Source organism: Aedes aegypti, chromosome 2 (genome assembly GCF_002204515.2).
Source record: "Aedes aegypti strain LVP_AGWG chromosome 2, AaegL5.0 Primary Assembly, whole genome shotgun sequence".
In the NCBI taxonomy this organism is placed as follows: Eukaryota; Metazoa; Arthropoda; class Insecta; order Diptera; family Culicidae; genus Aedes; species Aedes aegypti.
In genome coordinates, this window is record NC_035108.1 from 288,459,388 (window position 1) to 288,471,712 (window position 12,325).

Consider the following 12,325-nt stretch of genomic DNA (forward strand, 5'->3'; position numbering starts at 1 on the left):
TTGAAATCATCCATTGGGGATGGTTCATCATGTGGTAAATACACCACAAAACGAAAGACGTATTTCCTATTGAGGTCACATATAGAAATATCAATTGTGACAGCACATACATCTCTGGTTGTTAACTCAGAAATGAGTGTAGCGACGTCAGCGCTATTCACGAGCACGTATGCACGAGGCATGGCACGCGAGTATGCCATTTCATGTTTCTGAAAGTAGCAAAAACTGGGTCCACTAGGTTACCTAGATAAAAGTTCACAAAAGTAAGGTTTTTGAACTACCGCCACTTGAGCTGTACCATTTGCATGAGTCTACAAAGATTGATCGTTGCTGACATTTTATGCTGGAGATTGATCTAACTAAGCTATCCTAGCCGTAGCCACTACCCAAACTAGGCAGGATTAAGCTTTTCGCCATCTCAGAACGAAAAAGATCAGCAGCGAACAAAAACCAGATCGGTAGCTCTTAAAAGTCGCCAAAGGCGAAAAGCACAGATTACACTGCATAAAACGCATAATGCGAAACCATAGAGGTGAAAATTTAAACTAAATTACAATGTTTTAATAATCCCACCCTTATTTAGCCTCAGGCTTGAGACTGAAGAAGGGCAGCCGATTATCTCGGAGAAACACAAGGTCACCTGCACCATTGCTCCGGGTAGCACAGGAAGGGCATAATACTGTAGAGGGCGCCCTGGAACTCCACAGGCTCCGTTTGCGGCTAGGTTTTATTTAGACCCCCCTAACCATTCATTCTTTGGCACGGTAAGCTTAAAGCCGTATGAATTAGGGGTCACCTGTGAGGTGGACTTTTACCACCGGAACAGGCAGTCCGTAGTGTTAATTCTTAGCCAGTTGAAACAACCGCTACCGACACTACGCGGCTATCTAGGCTGATCGGGAAAAGGAAGTTAACATTGATGATTAACTCCTGACGTGCCCAAACAGCCACTAATTATGTTATTTTCTAGGAATTTTGGAATGTCAGTGGGAGTTTAGATATTAATAAAGTAATTCTGAATTTAACGTGTAAATTCTGACATCTACCAGTGGCAAAAATCATGGTGCCAGTGGCAAAAAATAAACACATCAACCTTTCGAACCTTCAGTTTTCTTACTGGCCGCCGAGCGGCGACACTGATGTTTGTATTCCACTCACTGATCTCGCTACGCTAGATTCTCAAATTTTTCCATCTTCCAACACAAGCGCATATAAGAATGGTAGTCGAGAGCTGTTAAAACGTTTCCATACGTAATGAATGTTTCCATACGTAATCCATAATGAAAATCGTAAATTATTCGCAATTTGGAAATTGGATCGAAAAAATGGTGATTAGAAAACAAGCGTAATGTGAATGCATAACTTTTTGTGTTTCATCTTCCGTGGTGCTTTCTTTGCTTCGTAATTTCGTTTTTACTACCACTGAAAAAGAGCCATCTATTGCCTTTTACGTTTTGAATATCGCCTTATTCCTATATGAACTTTGGGATCCCGATATGCATGTCGGATTTTCAACGTTAAATCTGAAATTTTGAAAGCCAATCTAGGAATATTGCGGAAATATTAGAAATCTGGTAAAAACTTACTCTTGGCATTCTGTGGGTATCTTACCATTTTTATGTAAGAATCCTTGAGATTTCTAGTGAGATTCCTGCGAATTATTGTGTAAATATTTGAAATTATGGAACTTAATTTTTGAAATTATTATAAAAACCTTTAAGATTCCGTTGATCTCCAGTTCAGTTGGAATTTCGAAGCAAAGCTTCAATATAAACCTTTTGAATGTCTGTAAATAGTTTCTAGATTCCAATGGGATTTTTTTGTGAAATCGATAAGAATTTTAATAATTTCAAAGGGAAACCTGATGTTTAGGGGAGGTCCTCATTGAATTCTAACGACTACTATCGGAGTTACTACAATTCCCATAAAAATACATTCTATAAATTCCAAGGATACTATCAGGAACCACACCGAAATAACGAGTATATCACAGAAACACTTAGAATTTCCAGAAGAAAACACATGGGGAGCCTCAAAATTCTACCAAAATTCACCAGAATATCAGTTGTGGTGTTAGGACATATGTGGTTCCTAGTTTGATAGTTGTAATCTCAAGATTTCTTCATAGATTCTAAGCAAAAATTCAAAAATTCGTCAACCATTGGCGTTGGCGAAGATCGAAAACCACCCAGAAAATTATTTGAAGTACCATCATCATAAAATCATACACATATAAAGAATAGGGATGGTACATAAATTATGTCACACTAAATTTCCACTTTTTCGACCCCCCCCCCCCCCACACACACACACTTTTGTATGAGTTCTCCGAAAATTTTGTAAGGCTTGTCACGCTTGGCTCGACACCTCCCCCCCCCCTTGGAGCGTGACGTAATTTGTGCATGACCCCATATCAGACTAATCGCAAAATTACACTACAAATCTTATCAAATCACAGCACCTTCATGACTTAGTGTAAATTGTCGCATGATCGATTAGATTCCATGCGTTTCCTTCATACACACTCAATCGCGGTTTCTCTGTTCGGTAATTTTTATAACGGAGTTCACACCACAAACTAACAAAATGGACCTATGCACGACTTCACTATTTGACGTTTGAGCGGTGCCGTGCTATTTACGTGACCATGGCAACTAGTGAATTCGGCACCGCTCAAACGTCAAATTAGTGAACTCATGCATTGGTCCATTACCGATATTTCAGCTAACTCATTTGAAGCTTCTGATGTTCAGTTATGGTTAATGGTTAAAATGAAGTCGGTGATTGTTAGTACTGATTTACTGCAATTTTGGAATTTGCCGTAAACATTCAGTAATAATTAAAAGTCAGTAAAGATTAAGTACCGAATATTCAGAAATCTATATTTTTTACTGAGATTTCCCAAAAACAAGATAGGGGAACTGGGGGTAAAATGAACACCCTAAGCAATTTTCATGTTTTCTTGCTTATGAAGCTGTCAGATTCTTTTTCAATTGTGATGAAAATAGAAATTTATCAACATTATAATAATTTTGAAAATTTCTTTCCTCAGAGTCAATTCGCTCCCAATATGACAATTCGTCCGGTGGGGTGTGCTGCTGTCGTCATGATGATGGTTGACGAGAGCTATGTCAAATTCATTCATGGTTTCAAAACATTCGGAACAAAATATTTATTTTCACCGCTTACTTCACTTATGTATGAAATTGAATGAGATCCAATGGTAGAGAATTCATTTATCTACCCAATGGTATTTTTAGGGGCAGCGGAGAATGTCCCGAAGCGTGTTTTATTCAAGCGCAAAAATCGCTCAGGCGAAAGGTCCAATGAAACTAACCTCACATATCCTGGTTTTCCAACCTCAAACTAGTGCTCCTACCAGCCGGATCTCCATTTTTATGAAAGTAGTGCAATAATACAAAAAACAAACGTATGTAGAACATAGAAAATTGATATTTCTACCTTTTCCCCTAACTGTTTCGCTGTGAACCGTCTTATATCAGGAAAATAAAATATTTTCCCCCACAGCGGCATGTGATGAATGCGTGAAAAATCAAATCTCTCATCATCTGACTAGTTGCGCTACCAAAGTATAGATGGCTAACAGTATGTTGCGTTTTGCGATTGGAAGCGTATGTTCCAAACCTGTGGGTAAAATGAACATGTAACGGGGGTAATATGATCATATACATGGGGGGTAAAATGAACATATAATAAGGGTAATATGAACATATACTGGGGGTAAAATGAACTCATGCTGGGGGTAAAATGAACATGTAGTGGGGGTGAAATGAACACCATTCAAATTGAACGGGTTGCAGCATGATTCTAGGCATCTGGTACATGATCAATGAAGATCTCAAAGATATTCCAGAATCGATGGAACGTTCAGCCGCGACCATTAAGATGGCGGTCCATGTCTGTATTTGTATTTTCTCTGGAAAACTCTCGGCATCTGAAATAAAATCCAGTAGTATTTGCTCTTGGTTTGCATGGTGTTCATATTACCCCCATCTCGAGTGGTTCATTTTACCCCCATAGAATCATCATATTCAAATCATTTGTTATAGAAATTTAGAAGATAAGAATACTTCAAATTTCCGTCTACTTATCATAAATACACTAAAGATATGATGTGCTACGCAGTTCAATAGATTTTTGATGGTTTTAGTCATAAAAACCTTAAATTCCATGAGTAAAAATTTACATCATATAAGAAAACGGATAGGTGTACTTTGTTTTTGTTTACTTTTACAGCTTTTGACAGTTCTAGATCGCACTAGAGTTGTCGAAATAGTTCCCTAGTCTGAGGATTAAGGATGGTGCTATATTTTACAAAGAACTGTAGCATAATTACCGCAAAACACAAACCTGTTCATTTTACCCCCCCCCCCTTTTCATTTTACCAACAGTTCCCCAATAGAGACTAACCCGTTGGTGTTACGTTATATCTCACAGAAAATAGTTAATCTACAATAACAGATGTGATACCTTTCCGGCTAGTTCAATGTTGTGCGGTTTAGCTGTGCAAACATTGGTGGCATACCGTATGGTCCGTCGAAAGATATTTTGAATACTTACCGTGAGCAGCGATAGGGCAGAAATATTGATAAATTGGAATTTCCGTCCGCCCATTCCGTGAAAATTCTCATCAAAAGGCATTATGTTGCAGGAGCTTCTTACTAAGAAAAAATTTTCTCTCGACAGATTGTAAATTTGATAAGGTACTTGTTTTCGTTGCGTTTTAATGAAAACTCGGTAAAAAATATGCGGTAATGGTAAGTCAGTACTAACATTTGCTGACTTTTTACATTTTCTCGGTAATTTGGGATTTTACGGTTCTATCAGCACAAGCATTTACCGTGTTCAATAAATAAAGAAACATATTACCGAGAAATCAGTATTTTTATCAAGAAATGCTGGAATCTCAGTATTTTTTGTGATTTACTGATCAAAAACCGTAAAATAATTTACCGAACAGCGATATCGTTTTTAAGTGTGTACTGCATGTTCGAAAGGCTTTTTATGAATACCGAAAGTGTAGTAAACTTTGTGTATTTTGTTTTTGTGTAGATGCTACATGTAGTAAAGTTGAACGCTTTTTACTCATACCACCCATTGATATCAGCTTTCAACTTATTATCCTACTATCTTTTAGCTGAATTAAATAGACAACAGTAAATTTTCGGTGATATTAGGAAAAAAACACCAAGTCGAATTATCCCATAATGATCATCATATCAGGGAAGATTCAAATATGACGTCCATCATTTTTCGGGATTTCTAGACCCCCTCTGTCGCGCTTTTTCCAATACCTAACATGTATTGTCACACTTTCGTAGACACCCCCTCCCCTAAATTATGGACGTCATTTTTGAATGATCCCTCAGTCTCACAACATAATTCTGCATAGATTTTCGTTTTTGTCGGAATGGCAATAAAATAGATGGTGATAGTTTTATTAAGATTAAAACATGTTCCATTCTTTTGAATTTTTTTGAATATGTGTACAAGCTATTCATGAAAAAAGTTCTATGTCACGATCTCTCCCTATCTCAATGGTCCCTTCGATATCGATATGTGGTGAGTCGACTTCATATGTAAACTTTATCAAATTCAAACCATTTTGGATTTGTAGCACATAACGACCGAGTTTTCCTTCTTGTGTTTCATATTTCTGTAAAGTGTTCGCTACTGCAGGTCTTAAAAGTTATATTATGCATTCTCCACATAAGACAAAGAAAGAAAGTGAAATAAGCACCCAATGACAGAATCCCAATCGACAGATTAAATGCACCCCACGCCATAGTTTATCGATCACGAAAAAAGCAGCAAGGACGCTGATCAGGTTTCACACAGAACAGGCTCTTGGGGCGGGTCTGTGAAAGTAAAGTGTCGGTTTAATTGAATTTTTTTCAACGATTTCTTGCGACAATCCAGTTAGCTACATTTCGGTACTTATTTTAATATTGTATAAAAGAACAGAAAATTCCGTAGAACAGTATCAGTTGACTTTAAACAACCAATCAAACCTAGCACAAATCAAACCATGTTCTTCAAGGTAATGTTCTACTTTCATATTCTTAGGAATCAATATAACAAGCTGCTTCTGAATTCTATAGATCTCTTTAGTTGTTCTTGCCCTGGTTGGAGCTATCGCTGCCCAACACTACTATGAGCAACAGCAACATCATCATCATGAAGAGGAACACCACACCCCTGCCCACTACGAATTCCACTATGACATCCATGATGACCATACCGGAGATGTGCATGGACGCAAGGAATCTCGGAATGAGCACCAGACCCAAGGAGAATACTATCTGATCGATGCTGATGGCCACAAGCGCACAGTGACCTACCACGTTGATGGCAAGAGCGGATTCATCGCTCAGGTGCACCGTGACCCAATCAAGGGATACCAGGCACCTCAGCCAGTGCACAAGGTCGTTGCTGTACCAGTGCATCATGGATATCATCACTAGGAAATGAATGAATAGTTCTAGATAGTGCAAATTTGTAAATAAAGAATTTATAACATGTTAGCTTGAATGCTTGTGTCGTTCAATGTAAGGGGTGTTGACATTCGAAGAAGGTTATGACATTCATAATGACCACTAGGATTATGCAAAACATTTCACATATCATCGATAGACTTGCGAAGCCAAAAAAATGAGTAGAGCAATACAAAATGAGATCATCTGCAATTGAATCAAGGTGGGTATTTGTGAGGTGATTGCTAAAAATTCTTTCTCAAGAAGACTTGAGGAAATTTCGGCAAATTTTTGAGGCGTTCCTTTAAAAAATTAAAGAACAATTTCCCAGCAAAGATTTTTAAGCATTCATCATCAATTCAGAGTTTATTATAAGAGTTTAGGCTTCTCAATTATTAAACATTTATCCTCGAATTTCTCGTGATATACAGATTTGCCTATTCGGCACAATTTTGGATACAGGCAAATCGTAGGATTTCCAGTCTTCTTCACACCATTCCTTTTGGACCAATTATTCTGTTTTCATATTGGCTAAAAAATCCTTTTATTCCAAACTAGTGGACCCGGCAAACTTCGTCTTGTCATCAAGTCATCAAGTAGGCTGTTGAAAAATGTCATGGTATCTCCTATACAAAATGACACATAAGTACTCCCCCGTTTTACCAAATTTTCCGATAACTTCCCTACACTTTTTCGTCATACGAACACGTCGGAGCCCTTCAAGAAGACAACAGTGAAAGAATTGTGCAAATCGGGTGTCCTGTTCTCAAGTTATTTCGTGACATACAAACACCACTCAATTTTTATTTATATAGATAGATTTAAATATTTGCATCAATTTACTTATTGCGACTTATTGCATCATGGATATCATTATTAGAAAATTTTGATTTATTACTTTGATAATAAATCGAATTACTAATTTAACAAGAGGGTGTGATCATGCAGCAAATTTAAAAAATAAATAATGAAGGTTGTACATAAGTGATAGGTAAACCCATAGATTTCTTCAAATACTAATTTAGCAACTGGGATTTTTTTTTTATTTCCATACAAAGTGGGCCAAAGGGTCTCAGATTTTCATGAAACTTTTTCCATAGGCAGGGCTCATCAATATATGAACAAAAAAAAAATTGAGAAAAATTAAGGGTCGCTTATTTTCCCGGAAAACTCAGTTGGATTTTTTTTTTTGTTTTCCTCTGACACTACTTAATTTGAAAAATCATAACTCAAGAACAAAGCATCGTAGAAACAAAGTTTTTACATGAAAATGAAAGCAAATTTTCTCGGTAATAAAAAAAAATTAACTGGAAAAAGTTTTCCACAAAATTTTCCACCGTTGAGGAAATTCGTAAAGAAAAGCCGGAAAAACTATGTTCCAATTAGTGGAAAACTTTCAAAAATATATTTTTGAGAAGGTAATTTCATAAGCTTTAATCGCTGAAATTTTTGAAATGTACTTTTTTCGTTTTTGAGTTATGGCCAATTTTGTGGAAAATGATCATATAAGACTTTTCTTTGAAAACACATATTTCAATCGAAGCATCGGAAAAACAAAGATTTTTTATCAAAGCAATTGCAATTTTTTTAAAACATCTGAAAAAAAGATATGGGATTGGTTTTAATGGAGTATAAGTCAGAATGGATGATATTTTTCATGAAAAATTACACCGCTAAGAGAAACTGAAAAAAACTGTTTCTGCTTCAATTTTTCATCACACTGAAAATGGATTCTTTCTTTCTATGGAACAAATAACCCAAGTAACACAACATATCTCATATAAATCAAAATGACTTCAATATGACTAATGAGAATGTTCTGTTTCATAGCGAAAAAACTGGAATTTATACTTATATATGACTGGAAAAGCGCAGAAGGTGGAGCTTGTGCAACATATTTTTGTAGTCAAAATTATGTATCATATGGGTTTAGGTATACATAATTATGTATTATACTTTGTCCAACAAACCATTAACGCAACAAAATACTGAGAGCATTTGGTAGTGGAAATGCATTGGATGGTCGACAATGAAAAATGTAAAAGTGCAAACATTGACAAGCTTTCATTTTTGATTCTTATTGATTGATAACTGTTATTTAACACTAAATTAATATGCGAATCAAAAATTATGGTGAAATATGCACTTTTGCTTCGAAAAAATCAATTCGCCCTTATAAATCGTTCAATATAGGGGGGTCTGTAGCCTTGAGGTTACGCTTTCGCTTCATAAGCGGAAGGTCATGGGTTTGATTCCCAGCCCCTCCACAAATAACCCGTCCAGCCACCAGAAGACGCCTGACGGAGGACCGTGCTTTGGGGAGCACATCCATCCTCCGTCAGGCTGGCTGAGACAAACTGACCCTCTTCGCAGGCAGCTAGCCTCAATAACAGCAGAGCTCTCTCCTACCTGCTCGGTGTGAGAGTAAAAGAGTAGGAGAGAGTGAAAGTAAGATGTAAATATAGATAAGTTAAAAATAGATCTGTATCGGTAAAGAAGAAGCTACAGATCAAATGATTCCGGCACAGTAGTGGCCACGAGCAAGGATGGAAAAAAATCAGCTCTAACGACAAACAACACGGTATTCGAATGGTCCAAGAGGGCCGTCGCTCTTGCAGCAACATGATTTCAACACCTCACCACGCGCGCTAATCATAGATATATCGTGCATCCGATGAACTGTTTATCGTAGGACAAAGGGTTTGTCGGATATTGCAACATGTTGCGATTAATGTGAATCAATTTAAAATTCAAGGATAAATTTTCTCACATTTCATGCATCATTGACTTTCAGATTAAAAACGACAAGATAGGTGACAAATCGTGGAGTGCAACCAGAAAAATCCTCCAGAATTATGATTTTGATTCGCGAACAATTTATCGTCAGCTCACATGCCGAGCGATTCATTTTTCGCGGAGCGGAGTTTGTTGTGATGGCGACTAAGGGTTTATCGTTGTTGCTAGGATCGCACGACAAAGAACAACCGCGATGCATCATTTGGTTGGTTGGTTTGACTTTATTAACGAGATTTTTAGCCCTGGGCTAGTTCATCTCGGGACCAACGGCTTTACTTCCCTTCCGAAGGAAGTCGTCACTATAACTTTTTACGTCATAAGTGACTATGTCGAGGATGGGATTCGATCCCAGGTCCTCGGCGTGAGAGGCGAGTGTTCTAACCACTACACCAGGTCCGTCCCCTTGGATGCATCATTTGTTTTACCATGATCACTAGATTTCCATCCTTGGCCATGAGCACAAAGCGCCTTAAAAAAAAAAGAAAATGTTCAATATACATTTTTTGACATCAAGCCAAGTGAATATTTCCAAAAAGGAATCATCACATTTTGCAAATTAGTTCATTATTTTGTTTTCTACTAATACACTGAACTTTTACTAAACTATTACTACTTTTTTCAAAGCTTCAGAACAAAAATCTCATCGTTATGGTAAATATTCAAAATTAAATTCAAAAATTAAAGATGGTCCCCTTAGACACACTGCATGACGAGTGTTTTGGGAAAAGACAAAAATTTCATTGCCAATCATTTGCCATTGTTTCATTCAAGGCAGTGAAAAGTTTTCAGGGACAACTAGTGTGATCATAAATTTACAGTGTGGTATGAGTTTGATAAATCACTTGACTATGACAGCATAAATGGAAGTTTTAGCATGGAAGTTGTTTCTCAAATCTCACGAACCGTTGTTGATTTGTACCCGAAATAAAATAGTCTTATCAGGTTATTACCAAAAACTATTCCGGCAAACTTTATGTTGCAATTTTGTTGACGGAAAACTCATATACCAAATGACTATGAAGTGTTTTCTAAGTATTTATATTTTTTGCCTACAATTTTTCACAAAAACACGTAAGCCCTGCATGAACACAACTGTAAGCGAGTTAGGTAATTCCATTGAACCTTTTTCGTACTAAACAGTGGCAAACAACCACCACACTCTATTTATTCTTTTTAATAGATAAATCGGCATTTAGAGCATACCTTAAAAATAAGAATTTACACAAAACATTTTCTCAAAGTCTTCAGTGAACACCATATGGCGAATTTCTTAGCCGGCAGTGTATTATCCATGCTATCAAAAGTATTAAATGTCACTTTTGTTGCATTTGTTTTATAGACAACTAGAAAAAACTTATATTTGACTGAAAATAAACATAATTTGTTTATTTAGAACATGTTTGAAAAGAGTATATATTATGACATACATGTAACATGAATATGACATATTGAGACTGTTTGTTTGTCGTACATGTCTAAAACAACCGAAATAAGACATATAACCAAACACATGTTTTGATAAACACAAGAAGACAAATATAAAACATAATATGTTTGAAACATAGTAAACATAATTAAAACATTTTCAGCAAAATGGTAGATTTGTATTGCAAAACAAATTATATGCCTTAGTAGAACATCTCCATTCAAGTTCAATATTGAAAGGTTTAACAAAACAAAATAGCGACTTACGTGAGACATGACATGTTTCAAAAACTTTCTAGCAATCAATGTAAGACAAACTGTGTATTTTTAAATTTGGATTTATGGCTTCGGTGTTATTTGGGAAGATTATTATTTTTTTTTATTTATTCAATTATTCATCTTAATACTATCTATTTTTTCAACCGGGAAGATTGTCTTTGGTTGTTAACACCAGAAGATTTTCGTTTCTTCGTATTATTAAGAACAAAGCATGCTGTATTTTCTTGGTTTTCATGTGCTTCTGAGAATTCACTAGCAAAAATGCTTCGTTCGTCTTTTGATATACCGTATTGTCTCTAATTCCGAACAGATTCATATTCCGAACACCCAGTTTTTGTATGGCGATTTGGTTCAAATGTTTCATTGAAATATATCATCAAATTACAAGTAAATGGCAATCAATTGCAATTCAATTTTAACGTCTTCTACTTTATTTCATACCTTGGGAGTAGTGATGATTGTCTAGTTCAAGACCAATAATACTAGCTCAGATAAATTTACTTGCGAAATTATTCATATGAATACGATTTGTTCGTGCTGTTCGGAATTTGAATCAAGGTGTTCGGAATTTGAGGCAGAATGAACACAGTGTTCGACATTTGAATGAAAATGTTGTTAAATACTTTTACGTAGAACCAATACTAAACCAAATTAGTTCAACATTTTTATCGGCACACTCAACAGCTAACAGTTATGCTATGCGAACAATATCAAATATTCACAAATACCAGTTGGCCTTAAGTGTTCGGAATATGAGTCAAAACGGTAAATGAATGATATTTTTTGTTCCAGGAATTGGAACAAGGTTAGAAAATCTTTTTGGTAAACTTATGATTCTCAAGCCGTTTAAATAATAACAATTATCCCAAAGACAATGGAGAAATACGACGTGCAACCATCACCAACTATTATCATCTCTTCATCACATCGTCAATCATTTCGCATAGTGCACTTTTCAAGGGTATTTATGCTCTTTCATTTTGCCCACGCCGGACCAACATAGTTCATTCATGCCTCGCGTAGTTATGTAACTTATCACTTATTTCAATAACCAGTGAACGTGTCAAAGTGCCGCTGAACATATCAGTTTAACATATTTTGAAGGCTTAACTTACTTTCCTTATTTCTCCAAGCCAAGCAGTAAAACTCACCTCCCGATCGGCAACAGGTCTGCTTAATTTCGACAGTTTCTTATCTTTGGCGTCGTCGGTTCAGTGCATTAATGGTGAAAGTAAACTCCTTGCAATGACGCCCAGTTCTGCAACCACACAGGATCATGGCGGTTCCCAGTATAAATACTATATGCTGTGAAGGTAACGTTACCATTGTAA

The 12,325-nt window shown here is 36.3% G+C and overlaps 1 protein-coding gene across 1 annotated transcript; it reads left to right on the top strand.

Annotated features, from left to right (window-relative positions):
- The first annotated feature begins 6,022 nt into the window (after window positions 1-6,022).
- On the top strand, window positions 6,023-6,542 carry LOC5565396 (larval cuticle protein A2B). The gene is made up of 2 exons (XM_001649661.2): window positions 6,023-6,061; window positions 6,123-6,542. Exons 1-2 carry the CDS (start codon window positions 6,050-6,052, stop codon window positions 6,483-6,485), a joined length of 375 nt encoding a protein of 124 aa, XP_001649711.1. The 5' UTR covers window positions 6,023-6,049; the 3' UTR covers window positions 6,486-6,542.
- Window positions 6,543-12,325: the final 5,783 nt, after the last annotated feature.